At 39.3% G+C, this 24,704-nt stretch overlaps 1 protein-coding gene across 1 annotated transcript in view; it reads right to left on the bottom strand.

Moving 5' to 3' along the window:
• The window catches only part of LOC126272558 (trehalase-like), a 357,199-nt gene that overhangs the window by 15,042 nt on the left and 317,453 nt on the right, over positions 1-24,704 (bottom strand). The window contains exon 6 of the mRNA XM_049975480.1: positions 22,089-22,233. Within this exon, the coding sequence (XP_049831437.1) occupies positions 22,089-22,233 (145 nt within the window). The remainder of the gene's footprint in view (positions 1-22,088; positions 22,234-24,704) is intronic.

Below are 24,704 nucleotides of genomic sequence, written 5' to 3'. Positions count from 1 at the left end.
TGAGATTTATTGGAAGCATCTTCATGAAACATAGTACCCCTGTAATAGAGGTAGGTTACAATACCCTTGTTCAAATGGTACCTGAATACTGTTCAGCAATCTCGGGACCTTACCTGGTATGACAAAGGCACTGTTCTTCTTTCAATAGTCTTTAATGCCTATCATCACAGCATCAATTAGTATGCAAGAGAGTATCATGGAGATACATTTACACTTCATGATTTTTGTTTCTGACATTAAAAATAATTTTCAGCTGAACTTGCATTTACAGCAGACTTGCCATCTTGTGTTGTGTGTATAACATCAAAGCAATTTGTGCAGCGAATTATGTTGGCAATCAGTGGCAATATATCATGTGCAATAGTATAATGTCAATCAACAGCTCTACCATTACACCAGCGATGCAAGTGAAGCAGCAACATGATGAAATTGCTGTGATATACATAGTCAACCACAAAGAAGAAAACCAGCAGGAGACATCACTGATTGTGATTTCTAGCCATACACTGTGGGGGGGGGGGGGGGGGGGGGGCAGTGGCCCAAATGCCACACCAGCAGCTACAGTAAAAAATAATGGACGAAGTGTTCTAGGTTATGTAGTTTAAGACTGTTTATTTTTATGTAACATTTCTCTATGTATGTATGTTTGTATGTGTAAACACCTGAAGATAAACAGAACATGTTCGAAACACATCTTATTTTATGCTTAATCTAACATAATGATAAGTGACTGGTAGCAGAAACTTGAAATAAATAACTATTTAAACTCATTGTCCTGCTGGATAGCATCTTTCCTGGAAAGTTCGACACTACTAAAACATTCTGCTTTCTTTTGAAATTTTTCATCTTCCAATACCTGTACCCTTTCCTCCAACCCAGTAATCATCTCATGTGAACAAATAGTGTCCCCATTCTCACTGCTCTGTTCTAATAATTCAATATGAGACGAAAATTTAATAGTCATGGGAGACTGAAATTCGAGTGAGGGAAGGAAACGTAGTAGGTGAATATGGATTGGGGCTAAGAAATGAAAGAGGAAGCCATCTCGTAGAATTTTGCACAGAACACAACTTAATCATAGCTAACACTTGGTTTAAGAATCATGAAAGAAAGCTGTATATGTGGAAGAAGTCTGGAGACACTGGAAGGTTTCAGATTGATTAGATAATGGTAAGACATAGATTTAGGAACCAGGTTTTAAATTGTAATACATATCCATGGGCAGATGTGGACTCTGACCACAATTTATTGGTTATTAGCCGTAGCTTAAATTCCCAATGTTTCACAGTTTCTTCAGTTTTAAGGAGGTGTGGCCTGGATAAACTGAAAGAACCATAAGTTGTAGAGAGTTTGAGATGGAGCACTGGGGAACAACTGACAAGAACAGGTGATAGCAATATAGTAGAAGAAGAATGGGTAGCTTTGAGTGACAAAATAGTGAAGGCAGCAGAGCACCAAGTAGGTAAAAAGATGAGGGTGACTAGAAACATTTGGGTAAAACAAAAGATATTGAATTTAATTGATGAAAGGACAAATTGTAAAAATGCAGTAAATGAGGTAGGCAAAAGGGAATACCAACATCTTGAGATCAACAGGAACTGCAAAATGACTAAGCAGGAATTGCTAGAGGACAAATGTAAGAATGTAGAAGTATATAATACTAGGGTTAAGGTAGATACCACCTAAATGAAAATTTAAGAGGCCTTTGGGAAAAAGAGAAGCAGCTGTATAAATATCAAGAGCTCAAATGGAAAACCAGTTCCAAGCAAAGAAGAAAAAGCAGAAAGGTGGAAGGAGTATATAGAGTTACAATACTAGGGAAATGGACTTGAAGGCAATATTATGGAAATAGAACTTTCAGTGCTTTGGAAGATTTTTCATGCAGTATCATATCTGCCTTCTCATCTTGATCTACATTCTATTCTAAGTCTAAACAATGCCTGGGGGAAGACAACATTCTATTAGAGCCTGATAGCTTTGGGAGAGCCAACTATGTCAAAACTGAATAAAATGTTCTCAGTTTCCCAGCCACGTCAATTCCAAGAAAATCCTCAAGCTTTCGATGCCCATCTCCACCATCATCATCAGGCATTCACTGACTGCCGGGGCTGCTACGGTTACTCGCACCAAAATTGGGACATTGCGAACACCGTGTTGCAACTCACAGAAATTTGTTGAGACACTCAAGAGAATGAAGATAGGCCGAAATGACCTAATGGTTAGCCTGGACATTGTTGTCACTTTTTATGAGGGTGCCAATATGAGATACACTGGACTTTTTTTTCCCCCAACATTTTCCATCTGGAATCATTAAGTTGTTCCATCATGTCCTAACGACATAATATTCATCACAGTACAAAAAGTACATTGAGATCACAGATGGCACAGTCATGGGATCACCATTGTCTATAGCGTAAATTTCTTCATGGAGCACTTTGCAGAGACTGCTCGTCAAACTGGGACATTATGGGTTTCTTGCTTTCTATGATACATTGATGACACCTTCCTGATATGGCCTAATGGTGAAGATACACTACGGCAGTTTGTCAAACATATGAATGGTGTCCATCCCAACATTAAATTTACTGTGGAGATAGAGAAGCAAGGCAAGCTACCATTCTTGGATGTTTTGGTTGAGTGGAAGGCAGGAGGCCAGCTTGGTCATTCAGTGTACTGGAAACCAATGAACACTGATTGGTACTTGTACACCAATACTTGCCACATCCCAGTACAGAAGAAAGCTGTCCTGAACACGTAGGTTCATAGAGCCAAGATTATCTCTGACAATGACCACCCACAGTCTGAATTGCAGAACATAAAACATGTTTTTGGGGAAAGTGGATACAGCAAAAGAGACATCGCAAATACTTTCAAGGACCACCAATGAAAGACACTTGGTGAATCCGTAGAAGAGGCCAAACAGACTGTATTCCTGCCATACTATGGAGCAGTAAGTTAAGAGTCTTGCGCAGAAACATGGTCTAAGACCAGTGTTCCGGCCTGCTCACAAGATACACGATATGTTGCGCCTTGTTCAAGATGACACTGCTCTTCATGTGTCCAGTGTGTATGGTGTACCCTGTGAATGTGGCAGCATGTATATTGGACAAACAATTCATGCAATTGTGGAGCCATATAAACCAAAGGGCGCTTGACAAGTTGGCCATAGCAGAGCATTGCCTAAAAAACAGACATAAATTACAGTTCAAAAACACAAAAGTGTTGGCTCATGCATCTACATATTGCGACTCTAAATGAATCTTGGCTGCTTTCTTTATAATAAACAACAATTTCAACAGAGACCAGGAATACACACTCAGCAGGGCATGGGGGCGGGTGTTGGACATCAAAAGAAAGCAAAGACAAACGTGCGAAGGGGGAATGGCAGTTTCAGACGTGGCGCCTGCACATGGTGTCACCAGATATCATCGGTGCTGCCACAGGAAATAGCTCTGCTAGCTGCCCGGGTCAAATTACGCGAACACATAACATTGGGTCAATCTTATTGGCTGCTGATGATGTCATCATGAATATACAGGTGAGAAACCATAGCAGCCACATCAGTCAGTGAACTCCTGATGATGATGATGATGATGATGATGATGATGATGATGATGATGATGATAGAGATTGCCAACAAAAGCTTGAGGATTTTATTCAAATTGATGTGGCTGGAAAACCCAGAACATTTTTTTCATGTATGCCATCCTTAAAGACTCTGAGGACACACATCAGAGCTCTTCCACATGGGTGAGCAAAATGTATGAGACAACTGAAACACCCACAGACTTCAAGAAAATTATGGTATTTCCATTTCCAAAGAAGCAAGTGCTGAGAAGTGTGAAAATTACAGAACTATCAGTTCCATGAACCATGAACCATGAACCTTGCTACTGGTGGGGAGGCTTGTGTACCTCAGCGATACAGATACCCCTTCGTTGTGGTTGCACCTACATTATGGATATCTGTTGAGAGGCCAGACAAACATGTGGTTCCTGAAGAGGGGAAGCAGCCTTTACAGTAGTTGCAAGGGCAACAGTCTGGATGATTGATTGTTCTGGCCTTGTAACATTAACCAAAATGACCTTGCTATGCTGGTACTGTGAAAATCTGAAAGCAAGGAGAAACTACATCCACAATTTTTCCTGAGGGCATGCAGCTTTACTGTATGGTTAAATGATGATGGCATCCTCTTGGGTAAAATATTCTGGAGGTAAAAAAGTCCTCCATCCAGATCTTCGGGTGTGGACTACTCAGGAGGATGTCATTATCAGGAGAAAGATAACTGGCATTCTATGGTTCGGAGCATGGAATGTCAAATTCCTTAATCGGACAGGTAGGTTAGAAAATTTAAAAAGGGAAATGGGTAGGTTAAAGTTAGATATAGTGGGAATTAGTGAAGTTCGGTGGCAGGAGAAACAAGACTTCTGATGAGATGAATACAACGTTATAAATACAAAATCAAATAGGGGTAATGTGGCAGTAGGTTTAACAATGAATAAAAAAAAATAGGAGTGCGAGTAAGCTACTACAAACAGCATAGTGAACACATTGTTGTAGCAAAGACAGACACAAAGCTCAAACCCACCACATTGGTACAAGTCCATATGCCAACTGGCTTTGCAGATGACAAAGAGAATAATGAAATGTATGATGAGATAATGTAAATTATACAGATAGTGAAGGGAGACAAAAATCAAATAGTCATAGGTGACTGGAATTTGATAGTAGGTGGATATGTAATGGGGTTATATAATGAAAGAGGAAGCCGCCTGTGCATGAATGGGAAGCAGGGGTTGAGAAGGGAGTGGGACAAAGTTCTAGCCTATCCTTGATGTTAAATTGATGGAGGAGAAATAAAAACTTTGAGATTTGCCAATGACATTACAATATATCAACATCAAGTGTAGATTTAAGTTTGATTAAATTACATGCTACAATTCGAAGCCTCTAGTGGTAGAGAGTTGTAGGTATGTAGACATGAAGACTAAAGGTGTTTTGTTTAAAAAGCTTTATGAGTTTTCACATAAAAGTTTTGCGGCCTTTCTTTTTGACATATTCTTTACAACTAACTGGAGTTCACTAATTGAACAATGGAAAGCCCAGGATGGAATCCTTTAAACGTTATTCATCAACACAGACAAACAACAACACAGATGAGTGTCTAGTTTTTGAGCCACTGTTCTTTTTATGTTTTAAGTGTGAGCTCATTCCACATCAAATCACGCAGGTCATGTCACCTATCATCTCATATTTTCATGAAACTTTGCACATTTGCTTGTACTTATAACATAACAACTTGTGCTAAATCGTTTTGTTCTGAGACTAAAATTTTGCTTTTTATTGAATTTTAAATGTAGTGATATTCTGATAACTAGGATCTACAAGAATGTCAATTCAAAATGATACTTATGAAAAAAATCTGAATCGAAAGCTGAGTTATTGATGTAGATAAGTCAAGAGAAGCAGGTACTTATACATGTAATTATTTAAGCAGTAAAGTTACAAAGAACAATACGAGAACATTTAATATGTGTCGCTTTCCAATTTCTGGAAAAAGTAGAGACACATTGAAAAATGCTTATATCATATGTCTTCAACCTGGTGGGAACTTGTAATTGGTTTTAAATAATTCCCAAGGCAGTACAGATTGTAATAAAAAAAATATTGATGAGTTTTCTATGAATGGCCACAGAAATAAATCTGAAATCGCAATACTTTGTGTTGTGATGATGATGATGATAATAATAATAATAATAATAATAATAATAATAATAATAAGTAAGATCATCCATACCTAACACCCACTGCTTCAGATTTTCATGAAACTTTTTCTACTTGTTACTTTCTGCATGGCAGTTTTCAATGTGAAGTTTGTTCACGTACGTGTAGTTTCAGGGGAAAAAATTGAAATCTTTAACAAACTTCAGTTGTGACATTTACATTTGTCATTTGGACAGCATTATTCAGACAATAATAATAATAACAACAACAACAACAACAACAACAACAACAACAACAACAACAACAACAACAACAAACTTTTCAACAAATCACTGTCATATTTCCCCATATGTCACAGAGGGGGTGTATCTTTATTGGAAAGAAATTAATAACTATTCTTGGCATATGGGAATATAGAAAATCAACTTAAGACCTTGTGATCCAAACAATGACTTTAAAAATACATAAAACACTTTCTGACAGCTGATAAAAGATTTATTTTTATCAAAACTCTGATATTATTTTAAGAAAGAGGAAAGAAAAAAAGAAGCAGCACCCTGAGTTTTGATAGATATTAAATATTCACTTAACATAGATCACATTTTTGTCCAGAAGATCATTCAAATAAGATTATGTAAACTGATAACCCAGAGTAAGATTTCCTCATGAAAGTACAGAGCCAAAAGTTATCAATTTAGTAGAAATATTTTCATTACATGGGTTAACTTTACTTAGGGTATGAGAATGCAGGCTTTCCCAGAAAATCTCAATGATAAAAGTCTTCTCAGGTTGACAGCTGAGTCAATGCATCGTTCAGGGCAATGTTTCAGCAAGTTTCTGACTTGCCATCTTCAGGCAAAATGTTGGCTTTATGTCTCCTCTGGATCTTCATAGCCACTGGGCCATGGGCTTCTCTACATCCTCAGTGCCAGCTGGGCCAATCAGACGTGAGCTGAATCAGCTTGGCGGCGCGTGGTGGGGGGTGCAGCAGGTGCCAGGTCCCAGCATCTCGTCTCCGTGTGCCCTGTTCATTCCATCCGACCTGCCTCCACCAGTGCACTCTCATCATATTCTCCATAATGTTGTGTTCCAAGCAGTGCTGAGTTGGAAGCTGCTATCCCTTTTGACTAGGTTATTATTGAAGGGACAGTGGAGATACGAGTCACTGATAGTCATAAAAACCTTTTGCTGTAAACATCTTCATTTATTCAAATTGAAACACGTTTCATTCTCTGTGGCTGTGCTCCACTACCACAGATTTTTCCTTTTGTCTGAGGCGAAAGCTTCTAACATGTTGAGAGACATGTTGTGTTATGCAATACTGTGTCTCTCCGATATATTGTTTTTCACATCCATGGGAAATGCTGTACCTGGTGTTCTTAGACCCAGGTTGCCCTTCATTGAGTCCAGCATATTCCTCATTTTTGCTGGAAGATGGTTTTTATCTTGTTCTTCTTCAGTATCCTGGTAATCTCAGCCATGGATGGCCCTGTGTACAAGAGAAACACCAGGACCTTGTTGTATTCTCCTTCCTGAAGGTCCTCCTCCTTCTTCTTCATGATAAGAGTGTGTCTAATCTGTGTTTTGGTGTAGCCATTTTTCTGGAAGGTTTTCTTCAGATGCTGAATCTCAGTAGATAAACTACCCTTTCTGCAGAGCTCATGACATATGCAACAAGGACAATGAGCACAGATTTCCAGTATGCTGGGCGAAAGCGGCTGTTGGTTGAGATACAGATCTGTGTGTGTTTTCTTTTGGTAGTCTGACTGTCTCAGAGTGCCGTCCATTTTCTTCTTTATTAGGATATTGAGGAAGGCTAGGCACCCATTTTCTTCTAATTCCATTGTGAACTTGATGTGCTCATGTATGCTATTCAGATGTTTGAATACATGGCAGGGACCCTCTAATAGAATTACTCAGACTGCTGTCAGGACAAGGATATACTGCCACAGTTCACACACCTGCAACATCCCATCTATACAAGAACCAAACACATCCTGCAAAGTGGCACCTCGGCACTGGTGAGGAAGCACATATGCTACAAATGGTCTGAATTAAAAAAAAATTGGACAAGCCTTACTTGCATGCCCTCTAAAACTGGCCTCAACTCTCTCATCTTTCACATGGGAGTGGGTAGATGGTAATACCTTCAGCTCAAGTGAACTTGCACATGGAAGGCCACCACAAAATGAAAAAACAAGTACCAATGACTACCTGGGGCACTAATGCAGGAGGCCAACACTGAGGATTTGAGGACCATTGTCAATGTGACTGGATAGCACAGATGTTGTCGCCTCATCCATTTCCTTGCCAAAGGATTAAACTTTGGCCTGTTCATTGCTCCTGCCGATCTCTAGTTTTGGTAATTTGCTCAGAACTGGTGCAAACAGGGGCTACCGAGGTGAGAAAGGAGAATCCTAGACAAAGCAAGAATGCCTAAAACAACATCTCGGTGGTAGTATGCAGAATGCTGGTAGAATGGCAGTACCCTTATCTTCTCTGAGGCTGCAAATCAGACAAAGAAGATGTGATGGTGCTGCTGAGAGCAGCTGATTACTTGCTGCCGCAAACAAATGGAGAAGGATGATACAACATCTGTGAGCAGAAAGACTATCAGTCTTCTCATCAATTCAGGTCTGGACCAGGACCTGGTAAAAAGGATTTACCCCAGAGTTCTGATTCCCCAAGATTTACGAGAAGGAGGTACCACTATACCCAATAGTAGACTTGATAAATTCTCTTACCTATGATATAGCCAAACACCTGGCACAACTATTCAGGCCTCTGATGGGTAAATGTCCCCACCACATCAAGAATTCCATGGAGTTTATTAAGACTATCATTTTGGTCTAGACACCACTCCTTGAGTTTTTGGTCAGCTTTGACATCACATCCCTCCTCATGAGGGTACTGCTAGAGGACTCCTTAAAACTAATGGAGATTCATTTCGGCAAAGACACAGTGGAATTATTCTGGCACACACTCACAACATCCACATGGGAAATATGTGGTTAAGTTGTATTGCCAACCTGTACATGGAACACTTCAAAGATATTGCCTTGGAAACAGCACACCTTAAACCCAAGGTCTTTTATTGATAGCTGGACAATACTTTTGCAGTCTGGCCATACAGTGAGGACACTAATGATATTGTTGTTCATGCTGTTCAGATGGTTGAGAAATTCCAGGTTCACAATAGAATTAGAAGAAAATTTGTGCCTATCCTTCCTTGATACCCTAATAAAGAAGAAAACGGATGGCACACTGGGACATTTGGTCTACCAAAAGAAAACACACACATACCTGTATCCCAGCACCAACAGTTGCCTTCACCCAGCACAACAGAAACCCATGCTCACTACCTTTATCCGCAGAGCTCATTACCTATGCGGCAAGGGCAGTTTATCTACTGAGATTCAACATCTGAAGGAAAGCTTTCAGAAGAATGGCTACACCAAAATGCAGATTAGATGCACTCTCATAATGAGTGCGAAGAAGGAGGAGGAGGACCTACAGGAAGAAGAGAACAACAAGGGCTTGGTGTTCCTCCCATACACAGGGCTGCCCATGTGAGAGACTGTTAGGATACTGGAGAAGAACAAGATCAAAACCATCTTCATCCTCCAGCAAATATTAGGAACATGCTTGGCTCAATGAAGGACAACTTGGGTCTAATAACACATGGTGTCTACAGCATTTCCTATGAATGCTGAAAATAATATATCAGACAGACACAGCATTGCATCACATAACACATCTCTGAACATGTGGAAAATCCGCACTGGCAGAGCACAGCCTCAGTGAGGAACACACGTTTGAGTTTGAACAAACCAAGATGGTGTGTTTCTGGGAGTCTATTATTAAAGAGGCAGTGGAGATACGAGTCAGTGATAGCCTAGTTAACCAGGATAGAGGCTTCCAACACAGCCCCACATGGAACACAACATTAGCAAGAATATGATGAGATCACATCAATGGAGGCAGATTGGTGGCAGAAGATGGAAAAAAGAGGCCGCACTGAGATGAGGTGCCAGGACTTGGACTTCTCTGCATCCTTGGAACATGGTGGGAGGCAGCTGTGAGTGTCATCATCCAGTGGCTATAAAGATCTGGACGAGATGTGAACTTGATACTTTGCCTGAAGCTGGCAAGTAAAACACTAGCTGAAACATTGACAGAGAATGATGCATTGACTCATTAAAGTAATACATTCTGCCCAGTGATGTTGATTTAGGTACACCAACAGCCCATAAAATGTTTTCCAAAAGCACAAAACACAAGTCTTCCTTCACAGGGTATAAAAATGACACTGCTGGTCCAGGTGCAGGGAGAAATAGTAGTTAAACATCTCCTTCTTCATCTCAGACATTTCTGATGAAGGCAAAGCATCACCTGTCATTATATAAGGCTGTTAAAAATGAATTTTATTGAGAATGAGTGCATGTCCATTGTGGAGCATCTTCATTGAATGAAAAAACCAAGGAAAGCTTTTCTGAAGTTACTATTCTAATCTCTCAAGAATCACAAGAAAGTGGGTGGCAAGAACCAAGGACATGTTGTAGAGCTGGTTTCCACCTTCGGAGTTCTGAGAAACTGCTGCCTAGGTGCAGAATCCAGATGGTGCGTGTGGTGAAACAGGTGCCAAGGTCATGAATGTCATGTTGCAGAGCAAGTTCTGTAACAATATATTGCAAGTTACCAGTATACACCCTCTGCCTATGCCCATTCATATTGGTGGAGTCATACTGATGTAGACGCTGAACAGTGCTTCCGTAAGAGCTGGTATATGATATGTTGTTTCACAGGTGGCTCTCCCTTTGATAGTACACATTTTGCCAGGGTTGTTCTAGGTGGTGGTAGGAGGGTGCATAGGGCAAATCTTGTAGCAGGAATGGTTGCAGGGGTAGGAGCCTTAGGGTAGCGAGATGGGTGCAGAAGGAGCATAGGACCTGACAAGAATATTGCAGAGATTAGGAGAATGACTTAAATTCTGCTCACCACAACTAGAATAGCTTTCTGACAGAATGGATCTCACTTTAGGGCATGATTTTAGGAAGTCATGGCCCTGTTGAAGTAGCTGATTAATACATTCCAGACCATGATAATACTGAGTCAGCAATGGTGTGCCCCTCCAGTTGCTTTTAGGAGGGATCAGCAGTACCAGGATTGGATTGTTGGCCCACAAAATCTGCTTTTTAACTATTCTGGTGGTTTAGTTACGGTAAGTGATGGTGGAGGTGAGAATGATGGTGTATTGCTGTAAAGAGTCTGCATCCGAACAAATATGTTTGCCTTGGGTGCCAAGGCCTATGCGAGGAAAGGAAGGGAATGCTTGACATGGAAAGGATGGCAACTGTTAAAATGTGTTTGTTGGTAGGTTTGATGTGGATGGAACTGTTTAGCTGGCCTTCAGTGAGGACAAGATCATCAGCAGTTTGTATGGAAGGGAACGTGTGACATGAAAAGGATAGCTGGCAACTATCAGTCTTGGCATCTGAGGCAAACATATTTGTTCTGATGCAGACTCTTCACAGCAATACACCACCACTCTCACCCCAGCCTTCACTGCACATAATTACCCCACCAGCCTAGTTAAAAATCAGATTTCCCAGACCATTACATCCAACCCATGTACTGATTATCCTTCCAAAAAACAGCTTCAGAGCACACCATTTGTGACTAACACATTTGAGACCAGGATAATACTTAATCAGCTACTTCAACAGGGCCATGACTTCCTAAAATCATACCCAAAAGTGAGATCCATTCTGTCTGAAATTTTGCTCACCACACCTAGAATAGCTTTCTGTCATCCTCTCAATCTCCGCAATATTCTTGTCAGGTCCTATGCTCCTTCTACACCCATCTCTCTACCCTATGGCTCCTACACCTGTGACTGGCCCTGCTACAAGACTTGCCCTATGCACCCTCCCACCACCACCCCTAACAGCCCTGTAACTAGCAAAACATATACTATCAAAGGGAGAGCCACCTACGAAACATCATCTCATGTACCAGCTGTTATGGAAACACTGTTTGACTCCTACATTGGTGTGACTGCCTTCCCATTCATCCTAACTGATAATATTTTTGGTAGAGGGTGTATACTGGTAGCTCACAATATCCTGTTGCAGAGTTTGTTCTACAACATGACATTCTTGTCCTCAGCATCTGTTTCACCACACGCAACACCTGGATTCTAACCCCCGCACACCAGTTTCCCAGAACTCCACAAGTGGGAACTAGCACTACAACATGTCCTTGGTTCTTGCCACCCACCTGGCCTTAATTTACGTTAATTTCTTCCATCTGAGCATTTCTTCGCTTTGCCTCACTTCGTTTTAGTTTTCTACATCTTTCATTGTCTTTCCCATCTATTTTTCACTGCTCTTCCTGCCTGTCACTTACAATGCACTCTTATTAACTCATGCATGATGTATAAGCAGCAATCTTTGTCTGCAATATTACTTTCTTTTCCACCATTCTGCTCTCAGCAGCAATTTGGAATATTATTGAAAGGGAAACAGGGCAACCAAGAGCACAGGAAGACTTTAGTGCCATAAAACTGAATGACAAGTGTACTAACAAACAATCAGAAATTGAAAATATTTTCAATAATCATTTTTTAAATGTTGTGAAGGTCTAGATCCTATTTTCTCCACTAGAAGAGGCAAAGCTTCTAATAGAAGAGGCCATACCTGTGCAGCTTGAAACAACTGTATTTCCACCAACCTCTCCCTCTGAAATCAGTACAGTAATAAACTCACTGAAAAGAAATAGCTCTTACGGAATTGATGGCATTTCCAGCAAGATACTTAAAGCTTGCTCCCCACAGATAAGTAGGAATCTCAGCCATGTATGTAATAGCTCTTTGGAGCAGGGTGTTTTCCCTGATAGACTGAAATATGCCATTGTAAAACCATTACATAAAAAGGGGGATACGTCGGATGTCAACAACTATTGCCCAATCTCTCTTCTGACAGCTCTATCAAAAATTTTTGAGAAAGGAATGTATTCAAGAGTAGCCTCCCATATTTGTAAAAATAAAGTACTAACAAAATGTCAGTTTGGTTTTCAGAAAGGCTTTTCAACAGAAAATGCTATATACGCTTTGACTGATCATATATTAAATGCTCTGAATAACTGGACATCACCCATTGGTATTTTTTGTGATCTCTCAAAGGCCTTTGATTGTGTAAATCATGGAATTCTTTTAGATACTCTAAATCATTATGGTTTGAGGGGGGCAGTGAACAAATGGTTTAATTCATACTTAACTGGAAGAATGCAGAAAGTTGAAATAAGTGGTTCATGTAATGTTAAAACAACAGCTAATTCCTTAAACTAGGGGGCTATCAAGTACGGGGTCCCACAGGGTTCGGTCATAGGTCCTTTACTGTTCTTTATATACATTAATGACTTACCATTCCACATTGATGAAGATGCAAAGTTGGTTTCTGGATGTTATTACTATACTTGTATCATCAGCAAAAAGAACTAAGAACTAAGTGATGTAATTGTAAATGATGTTTTTCACAAAATTATTAAGTGGTTCTCAGCAAATGGACTCTCTTTAAATTTTGATAAAACACTGTATATACAGTTCTGTACAGTAAATGGCACAACTGCAGTAATAAATATAGACTTGGAACAGAAGTCTGTAGCTAAGGTAGAATTTTCAAAATTTTTAGGTGTGTCCATTGATGAGAGGTTAAACTGAAAGCAACACATTGATGGTCTGCTGAAACATCTGAGTTCAGCTACGTATGCTATTAGGGTTATTGCAAATTTTGGTGATAAGAATCTCAGTAAATTAGCTTACTATGCCTACTTTCATTCACTGCTTTCGTATGGCATCATATTCTGGGGTAATTCATCATTGAGTAAAAAAGTATTAATTGCTCAAAAACATGTAATCAGAATAATTGCTGGAGCCCACCCACGGTCATCCTGCAGACATCTATTTAAGGATCTAGGGATCTTCAGAGTAACCTCACAGTATATATATTCACTTATGAAATTTGTTGTTAATAATCCAACCCAGTTTAAAAGTAATAAAGTAATAGCAGTGTGCATACCTATAACAACAGGAGAAAGGATGATCTTCACTATGCAGGGTTAAATCTGACTTTTGTGGCAGCATATTTTACCCCTTTCTGCGCCAAAGTTTTAGGCTTTTGATGCTGTTAGGTGACCAGACAGATAGTCAACAACCATTTAAAAATAAATTAAAAGAATTTCTAGATGACAACTCCTTCTACTCATTGGCTGAATTTTTAGATACAAATTAAAGGAGGGAGGAAAAAAACCACCAACTTAAACATTAGTGTCGTGCAATATTTTGTGTACCGTATTTACTCAAATCTAAGCCGCACTCAAATCTAAGGTGCACCTGAAAAATGAGACTCTAAATTAAGGGAAAAAAAATTTCACGAATCTAAGCCGCACCTGAAATTTGAGACTCTGTTTCGATTTGGAGGTGCGGCCTAAAACTTTTCTCTCCCCTTGAATTTCGAGTTGGTCCATTGCAATGTGAGACACGATTTAGGTCAAATGAATGACAATACATCTACAGTAGTTTGGTTCGAGTCGTAAGCTTAGCAGTTAAGCTTCACCAGGTAGCCATTGCTATGCGTCAGGACTCCATCTGTATTTATACGGGTACCTTTCCTTTTTCACTTGCTTCGTCTGGTTTGAATCAATTGTTTATTTTGCTTTGATCTGATAAGTGCTGTTTTCGTTCTAGGTGTTTGTTGCTCTAAGCTGAAAATGTATTACTGTACTGTGTCATGCATTGTTTGTCGCATTCTGATAGCGAGTGTTTATGGCCTGTCGCTGCTCACGGTGAGGAATCGCCTCATTAGCTAAACAATGGCAAGAGACTGCTATTTGTTGTTACTTACACTACTGCTTTCTTTGATAATGATCAACAAGAACCAAGTAATAGACTGCATATGATAGAACATGTTCTGAACAAGAGCTAGGCGAAATTTTTTCTCAATTTGATAATCTTTGCGGCCGCTTCTTTAGTACATCAAATTCTGCACAGAAATTAGAGTCATCTTAGATTTAAAAATCTAGTCAGTTGCCGTGCTTCATTCCTGACTGTATCACTATTAGGCATAAGAATAATATGAATATAAACATGACACAATATGTATATTCTTCCACGTTTGCTGTTGTCTCACTCTAGTTTCAGTTTATTAGACAGACAGGATTTAAGTGAGATCGCAGCAAGCACAAAAGAATACTTGGCAAAATGTTTATATTCATATTATTCTTATGGTGAAGAGAATAATGCCTGTGATTCACATTTCATTAGGTTCCTATTAACAACCATCTCTTCTCACAGGTAGGAAAAAATTCAGAACGTAGAGTTGACCATATTGACAAACATCCCCAACAGTCTTGCCAGTCGGATTTTCATAGTACATTGAAATTCTGCTACATTCGAAGATGAGCAATGCGGAGTTTGTATTTACTTTGTTGGATAATGTATGAAAATGCAGTGGTCGAAACTTGGGGCGGAGAAAAAAAGCTTGTCTCCCATCTTTAAATTAAAAAAAAAAAAAAAAAATACTGAGGCAGAGGTTTTGGCAGCAGTATTTATCTTTATGCCTACAAAGAATGCCTGTGTAGCACTACAAGTATTTGATGGCAGAAGTTAGTTGTGGCAGCACCTATTGACATTTTTCAGAACTTCTGCTTGCTTTGCACTCAATTCAAAGCCGCAGGCGGTTTTTTGGATTACAAAAACTGGAAAAAAGTGTGGCTTAGATTCAAGTAAATATGGTAATGTAATATCTTGCACAGACATCTTTTATTAACCTGACATGTTCCACATCATTACAAAGTGTCGTATTCATGATCAATGGAACAAGTATTAATCTAATCTAATCTAATCTCAGGTTTTCAAATCTCATCCAATGCAGTCACCATCAATCAGTTGTTCCTTCTCATCCTGTATGGTAAGTTTCCCCTGAACCACATTTCTGAGTGATTTTCCCAAAATCTAGCCCTTGTCCTAGACCTTTAACAGTTCTTTCCTTCTCCCCTTCTCCTTTCCCTTCAACCCTTCTGCCAAAAGCAGCAGACACTGGCTCCAAAAGCTTGACCATTACAACCATCTTTTATGTGTGTGTTCTGCCACCGCTTTCTGAGTAGATTTTTTATGTATCCAATGAAATAGTCTTCTCAATATAAGTTTTATAGTTCCTCCCAAACCATTGGACACATACTTACCATGGATACCAGCAAAAAAGGAATAGCATCAATAGAAAAATTGTTGTCATGCTCATACAATTTTTAAAGATTTTTGTAGTGTTTTATTGAGCAGCACATCTGTTAGTGAAATACTGCACTTTCTTCACTTGTGGGTAATGCTCTGCAAGCCAATTATCCATTTCTTTCTGGACAGCTTTGTTCACTATTACCAATTTTCTGTCTTCATTTACTACATAAACACACATGTATATTGTACAGCTGCTTCTTGTCCAGCAATAACTATGAGTTTCATTTTGAATTACAAAACTGTAGTTTTCAGCAAAGTCCATTAACAGAATAGGTTGTTTTGGTGTTAAATTTTTTTAAAAATTCTTTCAATGGTTTTGACTGACACTTAGATGTAAATGAGCGCAGCAACCAGCTACACGGGTATCAGGGGTTGTGTGGCGTGGACTGGGCGGTTGTTTAGGTTAGGTGGCCTCGGACAAGTACAGAAAGGGCAACAGCCTCAAAGGGTGCAGGGCAAAGTCAGGACATGCGAGGACCAAGCAGCATTCGGTATTGTAATTGTAAACTGTCGCAGCTGCATTGGTAAAGTACCGGAACTTCAAATGCTGGTAGAAAGTACCGACGCTGAAATCGTTATAGGTACAGAAAGCTGGCTGAAGCCAGAGATAAATTCAGCCAAAATTTTTACAAAGGCACAGATGGTGTTTATAAAGGAGAGACTGCATGCAACCGGTGGTGGCAGGTTTGTCGCTGTTAGTAGTAGTTTATCCTGTAGTGAAGTAGAAGTGGATAGTTCTTGTGAAATATTATGGGTGGAGGTTAAATTCAACAACTGAGCTAGGTTAATAATTGGTTCCTTTTACCGATCTCCTGACTCAGCAGCATTAGTGGTAGAACAACTGAGAGAAAATTTGGAATACATTTCACATCAATTTTCTCAGCATATTATAGTCTTAGGTGGAGATTTCAATTTACCAGATATAGACTGGGTCACTCAGATGTTTAAGACGAGTGGTAGGGACAGAGCATCAAGTGACATTATATTGAGTGCACTATCCGAAAATTACCTCGAGCAATTAAACAGAGAACCGACTCGTGGAGATAACATCTTTGACCAACTGATAACAAACAGACCCAAACTTTTCGACTCTGTAAGTGCAGATCAGCGAATCAGTGATTATAAGGCCATTGCAGCATCCCTGAATATGGAAGTTAATAGGAATATAAAAAAAGAGTAATAGAAGGCAGATTTCAGACTACCTAACAGATCAAAACGAAAATTTCTGTTCTGACACTGACAATGTTGAGTGTTTATGGAAAAAGTTTAAGGCAATTGTAAAATGCGTTTTAGACAGGTATGTGCCGAGTAAAACTGTTGTTCAACCACGGTGGGTTTTTCCCGTCCCTCACAAGGTTAGGAAACTACTGTGAAGGCACAGAGAGCTTCACTACAAGTTTAAACGCAGCCAAAACCTCTCAGACAAACAGAAACTAAACAATGTCAAAGTTAGCGTAAGGAGGGCTATGTGAGAAGTGTTCAGTGAATTCGAAAGTAAAATTCTATGTACCAACTTGAGAGAAAATCCTAGGAAGTTCTGGTCTTACGTTAAATCAGTAGGTGGCTAGAAACAGCATACCCAGACACTCCGGGATGATGATGGCATTGAAATAGAGGATGACACGAGTAAAGCTGAAATACTAAACACCTTTTTCCAAAGCTGTTTCACAGAGGAAGACCGTGTGAGCATTTAGAGACGGAACTGCAGTGCGAACAAAAAAATGGCTGACATAGAAATAAGTGTCCAAGGAGTAGAAAAGCAACTGGAATCACTCAACAGAGGAAAGTCCACTGGACCTGACGGGATATCAATTCGTTTCTATGCAGAGTACGCGAAAGAACTTGTAGTACATGGCTGTTAGAAAGGGGGCAAGTCTCTAGAGGAACGGAAGGTTCCAAATGATTAAAAAAGAGCACAGGTAGTCCCAGTCTTCAAGAAGAGTGATCGAGCAGATGCGCAAAACTATAGACCTATATCTCTGATGTCGATCTGTTGTAGAATTTTAGAACATGTTTTTTGCTTGAGTATCATGTCCTTTTTGGAAACCCAGAATCTACTCTGTAGGAATCAACATGGATACTGGAAACATCGATCGTGTGAGACCCAACTCGCTTTATTTGTTCATGAGACTCAGAAATTATTAGATACAGGCTCCCAGGTAGATGCTATTTTCCTAGACTTCCAGAAGGCATTTGATACAGTTCCGCACTGTCGCCTGATAAACAAAGTAAGAGCCTATGGAATATCAGACCAGCTGTGTGGCTGGATTGAAGAGATTTTAGCAAACAGGACACAGCATGTTGTTATCAATGGAGAGATGTCTACAGGCGTTAAAGTAACCCTTGGTGTGCCACAGGGGAGTGTTATGGGACCATTGCTTTTCACAATATATATAAATGACCTAGTAGATAGTGTCGGAAAATCCATGCGGCTTTTCGTGGATGATGCTGTAGTATACAGAGAAGTTGCACCATTAGAAAATTGTAGCAAAATGCAGGAAGATCTGCAGCGGATAGGCACTTTATGTTAAGGGTTAGTTGCCACTCCCTACACAGACAAATGTAATGTATTGTGGAACAAACACTGGTAGCAGTTACTTCTGTAAAATATCTGGGAGTATGCGTGCAGAACGATTTGAAGTGGAATGATCACATAAAATTAATTGATGGTAAGGTGGGTAGCAGGTTGAGATTCATTGGGAGAGTCCTTAGAAAATGTAGTCCATCAACAAAGGAGGTGGCTTACAAAACACTCGTTCGACCTATACTTGAGTATTGCTCATCAGTGTGGGATCCATACCAGGTCGGGTTGACGGAGGAGATAGAGAATATCTAAAGAAGAGCAGAGCGTTTTGTCACAGGGTTACGGAGATGTTTAGCAAACTCAAGTGGCAGACTCTGCAAGAGAGGTGTTCCGCATCGCGGTGTAGCTTGCTTGCCAGGTTTTGAGAGGGTGTGTTTCTGGATGAGGTATCGAATATATTGCTTCCCCCTACTTATACCTCCCAATGAGATCACGAAGGTAAAATTAGAGAGATTTGAGCATGCACGGATGTTTTCCTGCAGTCATTCTTCCCACGAACCATACGCGACTGGAACAGAAAAGGGAGGTAATGACAGTGGCATGTAGGGTGCCCTCCTCCACACACCATTGGGTAGCTTGTGGAGTATAAATGTAGATGTAGAATGTAGATGTAGCGTGTACAATTTTGTTAGCAACAAGTCTATGTATTCACCAACACTTGAAGACTTCTTTATCAGAATTATTAAAACAATGTCATCATCAGGACCTTTGTAAGCTAATTTTTGAGTTCAGCCAGTGGGTAAACACAGATCATTGGGCAGAATTGGTAGTTTGTCATCACTGGGACTATCATTAAGCATGCAATCATAGTTTTCAGAGTCACATAAAGTAAATTTTATATGTTCTCTGTATGTTTCCTAAGTGTGTTCCACATCCAAATGCCGTTTTTTGGTGGACACACACACACACACACACACACACACACACACACACACACACACACACACACACACACACACACACTGAATGAGTGCTGGCAGCATCAGCTAAAATATCCCACTTCAGTCTTTACAAACAAAATTTAGAGAGGCCAGTGCTAACATTTGAATTCTCCCATTTTAAACAAGAGTACAAGTCTCTTAAGTTGCAAGGGGTGAGTCTTTTTTTGCATATACACATTCTTCTGAACACTAATGTTGTCTTTTGCTCCTAGTAAAATTTCAGAATTTTCATTATTTTGATAGAAATCAGTGACATAGCTGATCAAGTGGTAAAGATTAACTTTCCATCTTTTTGGTTTAGGAATTGATAAAATACCCATTTCTGTTTTCAGTTCCCTTGATTGTTGAACCATGTATTCACTAACATTGAATTCTGACATCAAGTTTTCACCAGAAGAGCTTCTGTGAAGTATGGAAGGTAGTACATGAGGTATTGGCAGAACTGAAGCAGTGAAGATGGGTCATGAGTTGTGCTTGGATAGCTAAGTTGGTGTAGCACTTGCCCACACAAGGCAAAGGTCAAGAGTTCAAGTCTCGGTATGCCACACAGTTTTAATCCACCAGGAAGTTTCATTATGTTTCATTTCGACCAACAGAATGGAGCTAAAGTTCAAATTTCAATTTTTTCAGGTACTCTTACACTATCCACTATTTCTTTCATTTTAGCATTAAAAAAAAAAAAACAGTTTCATCGCAAAACTTTTCTTCGCTATGGTCAGAATTTTCAGTACTGCAATCAAATGCCTGGCATAGATTTCTTTCCAAAACATACTTCACTCTTTCTACCTTCTTTCTGCCATATGAAGCCTTGCTGTGATTTGGAATGGAATGAAGTTTTAAGGGAGAGCACCCCAAATCATGTACAGTTTTATTTGCATCCTCAATAGTTTGATGCAGATGACCCAGAGATGACATTTCTCGAATCAGTACTAAAAAGTCACTGTCATTTCTATCACTGATGTCTGTTTTCTGTCCACAAATCTTACAACATGTTGTGCACAGTTTTTGGCTTGGTTTGCCATAGATTCATTTAGCACCTAATGTTTTATACAAAGACAAGCAAACTGTCCTCTGTTCGAATGTGTTTTTTTAAAGGAACACAACAAGTCCTTTGAAAATGTTCAGAAACTTTTAAGTAGTAGTATTTCTGATGTCGACATATAGTTGCACTCTCTTGATGTTGCAGAAAGCTCATATTGGATTGCAACAATATTAAATCTCATTGATCTTTACTCAGCTCTTCTGTTTTTTGTGGAATTTTTACCAAGGTATAGGTTGTTAAATGAAATGGTGTTATTAGTAAATATGCATTTTGCATTGCAATTAACTGAGCACTAATTCACTTAAAAACATACTTTATACAAGAGGAATGATAGGGCCGCACCATGAACAGATCGGACCTATAGACTAATTGTTGCATGTCAGTAATTCTCAACAATGAATTTCAGCCATTGTTGTATTGTTTTTGTGCCTATAAAAGTTTCAAGCAAGCTACTGTTGTCTAAGAATACTTTTTTTTTTTTTTTAATCACTGTGAGCTTTTTGGCTGAATGCATAAATCATATATATTATAGTCTTAGAAAAATTACTGAATTAGTCCAATGAAAGGACATAGATTTTCACACTTAAGTTAACTTGGCTGCCTAGAATGAGTTATACTTAAATATGATGATTTGATACCCTTGCAGTGAGACAGTGGGTTAATGGACTTAGAGTGAATCTTTCCCAACACAGGAAAAAGTATCTGATTTCAGATGTGTATGTCAATTACCAGAAAATGCATTCAAATTTTCATTTTATTACATAGCTTGTGATATAGTGGATTATTGAAGATCAAAATCATGTTCCTAGCAGGTTGTGATATAAGCATTTTTCCACATCCTCACAATTTTTCTGAAATCGAAAGTTGACATACATTTGTATTTTTTTTTAGTTTTCTTTGTAACTTTTCTGCTTCAATAACTCAATATTTGTTAACCATATGCCTTACTTAATTTCTGAAAAAAAAATTCGAAATAAAAAGCTTCTTAAACAACTGAGTTATGTACATTTATGTAGATAAGTACCATTTTGCACTCACATTCTTGCAGAGCTCAGTTACGAGAATATCACTAAATTTAAAATTTGATAGAAAATAAATTTGAAACCTGAGACCAAAAAGATTTAGCAGAAGTTCCTGTGTTATAAGTGTAAGTAGATGTGCAAAATTTTGTGAAAATCTGAAATAGAGGGTTACAAATCCTTGATTTATTGTGTGTTATAACAAGAGAGACATGTTGTCAGATTTTAAGCTACCAGTTTTTTGCATTTTAAATACATGCTCACAGGGTCACTTCATGATATGTGTGTCTGTGTGCTACACAGTAATCAGCTGCTGGTACATGGTTGCTTTTCCTCATTCTTTTATTCTGTCACTATACAGTTTCCTCTTTTGCAAATGAAAGTATAATTATTCTCCTTTGCCTTTTAGGAGAAAATTATTTTGAGGACTGGAAATTGAAGGGACTACTATGCATTTATTTACTGTTATCAGACCTAAGATACTTACCATGATTGTTTGTTTTGGGTGTAGCTTCTAGTACTTGGCCATATTTTTTCAGGAGCTCGAGGATTATTCCATTTGACCATCCAAAACCAGTCTGAACTTCATACTCTCCACCACCTCCTTTTCTCCCAAAGCTGGAAGCATCATACTGCAACAAACAATAAGTAATTAAATTCCAGACAGAATTTTAGGTATTATTTTTCATCTGTTGACACTTTTGTAGTGATATTTGATATGTCAGGGTAAACACACATTACTTACAGAACATTTAGTATTTATAAGGGTATATAGAGTAGTTTGATAGATAATATCTAAAGATCAGCTCAGTGATGTGTCCCCTTTCACTGTTCAAATCCACAGAGGATACAGAAAGCAACATTTTATTTATATTAAATGGTAGAAAACTCATACCTCAGTAGCATTATTAGCAAAAGCAGATAATGTCAGATTCTGTCTGTATCTCCTCTACCACAAGTTGCCCAAACTTCAAGAGAACTAAGAAGACATGCAGAGGAACTTGAAACCTAAACTCTTAAAATTGGCAGTATCTTTGGCATTCTGTGGGTTGCCTCTAGCCTTAGAAAGATTTCAGCAGTTTGCAAAATTATGAGGCAATAGTTTCACATGTCACTTTTGTTAACAGAGACAACACTGATAGGAAAATGTATGAAAGTCTTCTAAAAATAACCACCAGTGTTTATATTATTATTGATCCAGGTTTAATGTGCAAATGAGTTATCTGGCCTTTTTTTAGAACTATAGGCTTGTTGCATTCCCACTGTGCATTAGGCTTGTAACTAACTATCACATTCTTATTGTGGAAAAAGTACGTCTTCTATGTTTATCATGTTTTTATTGAAGATCACTCAGGAAAGAACACATAACATATTCAGTGGTTACGCAATGATAACCAATGGAATTTTACAGAAAACTTGTGTAGAATTGCCCAGAAATGTTCTGTGAAATCAACAATGGAACAATTATAATGTAGCACATTGTTTAAAATTTATGGAATGCTTGTACACTATGGCAAGGAGTAAGTACATGTAAATGCTCCTCGTGGCTGGCACGCAAACCTTGTTGACACTTGCATTCTGTCAGCTGATCAAGGCTGCCAGCCGCATGACTATTTTAGTCACCACACAGCCCCCCACAGGAGAGTGGAGCACTTTTGTTGTTGGTAATTGCCTCAGACTATGTCCTTAAATCTGGCTGGAAAGTGCACACGATGTCCGTACCACGTTGTACTCTGGGTCTGCATTGAAGGAGATGCATGAGGTTCTGGATTATCAGCTGGCGAAAATGCCAGTGAGTGGAGGAAACTGTATGCATCTAAAGATTCCTCCAAGAAAAAAGCAGGTTTAACTTGGTCAACCGACACTGTGTTCCTTGTTCCATTACCGTAATGTCCATCATTTTGTCCCATCTTGTTATTATGTGATGTGGTCCAGTGTAAGGTGGTGTGTGCACTGGTTAATGCCGTGTTTGTATAGCATGACATGGGTGCAATGCTTTAACTATTTATGTACAAACATGTGTGGTGTCCCATGTTGCAATGCCAGATGCGATTGCATGTGTGAAATCCGATCCCAAAATTGAGTTATAAACTGAGACAACTGTGATAAGTCCCCTGGTGAGGCACCAGGACCAGTAAGCTCACCTGGTAGCCACAGGGATTCCTTACAGACCAACTCAACAGGGGATGTGCCGAGGTCTGCCTCAGTGATGCTGCAGACGGCAAGTAGCACTAAAGGAAGAGCCATGGTCCACTTGGATTTGTGAAACATTAGGGCAACTTTGAGGGACTGGTACCACCGTTCAACCATGTCGTTGCTGGCTGGATGATAATTCGTTGTTATGTGACGTAATGCACCACAAAACTTGTTTAGCTGAGTAAACATTTCACGCTTGAACTGGTGTCCTCTGTCAGTTGTTATATGTAATGGACAGCCGAAACGAGCAACCCAGTGGGACAAAAATGAGGTGGCTAGCATTTCGGCAGAAATGTTGTCAATCAGAATAGTTTCTGTCCAACGAGTGAATCTATCAATGATAGTTAGCAAATAGTGTTGACCCTCTGAGGGCATTAAAGGTCCCACAACATCAAAGTGGACTTGGTGAACCTCTCGGTCATGTCTGGGAATTTGCCTACTGGCACATGAACATGACCTGAAATTTTGCTGTGGTGACAATTGACACACGTGCGAGCCCACTGACGGTAATCTTTTTGTATCCCAGACCACACGTAATGACCAGATACGAGCTTCATCATTGCCTTTACCTCTGGATGACATAAATGGTGGAGGTTATTAAATATTGGCTTACACAGGTCTGCCGGGACAAATGGGCGCGCTTTGTTACTGGAGGTGTCATAATATATCTAAGTGTCTGACCTAGTACATCAGTGAGCTTGAGCTGCAGGCCTGCTGTGTCATCTTTTAGGCAATTTTCAAGTTCTTGATCTGATTGTTGTGCTTGGTCCAGGCGTCTAAGGTTGATAGTCTACGTGATTGCATTGACGCATGAGAAATAGTCTGCCCCTACATTGTTCAACCCATAGATGTGTTTAATGTCAGTGGAAAATTAAGCAATAGCTTCCTACTGATGAAACTGTCTTGG

Source organism: Schistocerca gregaria, chromosome 5, assembly GCF_023897955.1.
Source record: "Schistocerca gregaria isolate iqSchGreg1 chromosome 5, iqSchGreg1.2, whole genome shotgun sequence".
In the NCBI taxonomy this organism is placed as follows: Eukaryota; Metazoa; Arthropoda; class Insecta; order Orthoptera; family Acrididae; genus Schistocerca; species Schistocerca gregaria.
Note: the sequence above shows the minus strand (reverse complement) of the source record. Positions and strands in the feature narration are given on the sequence as shown.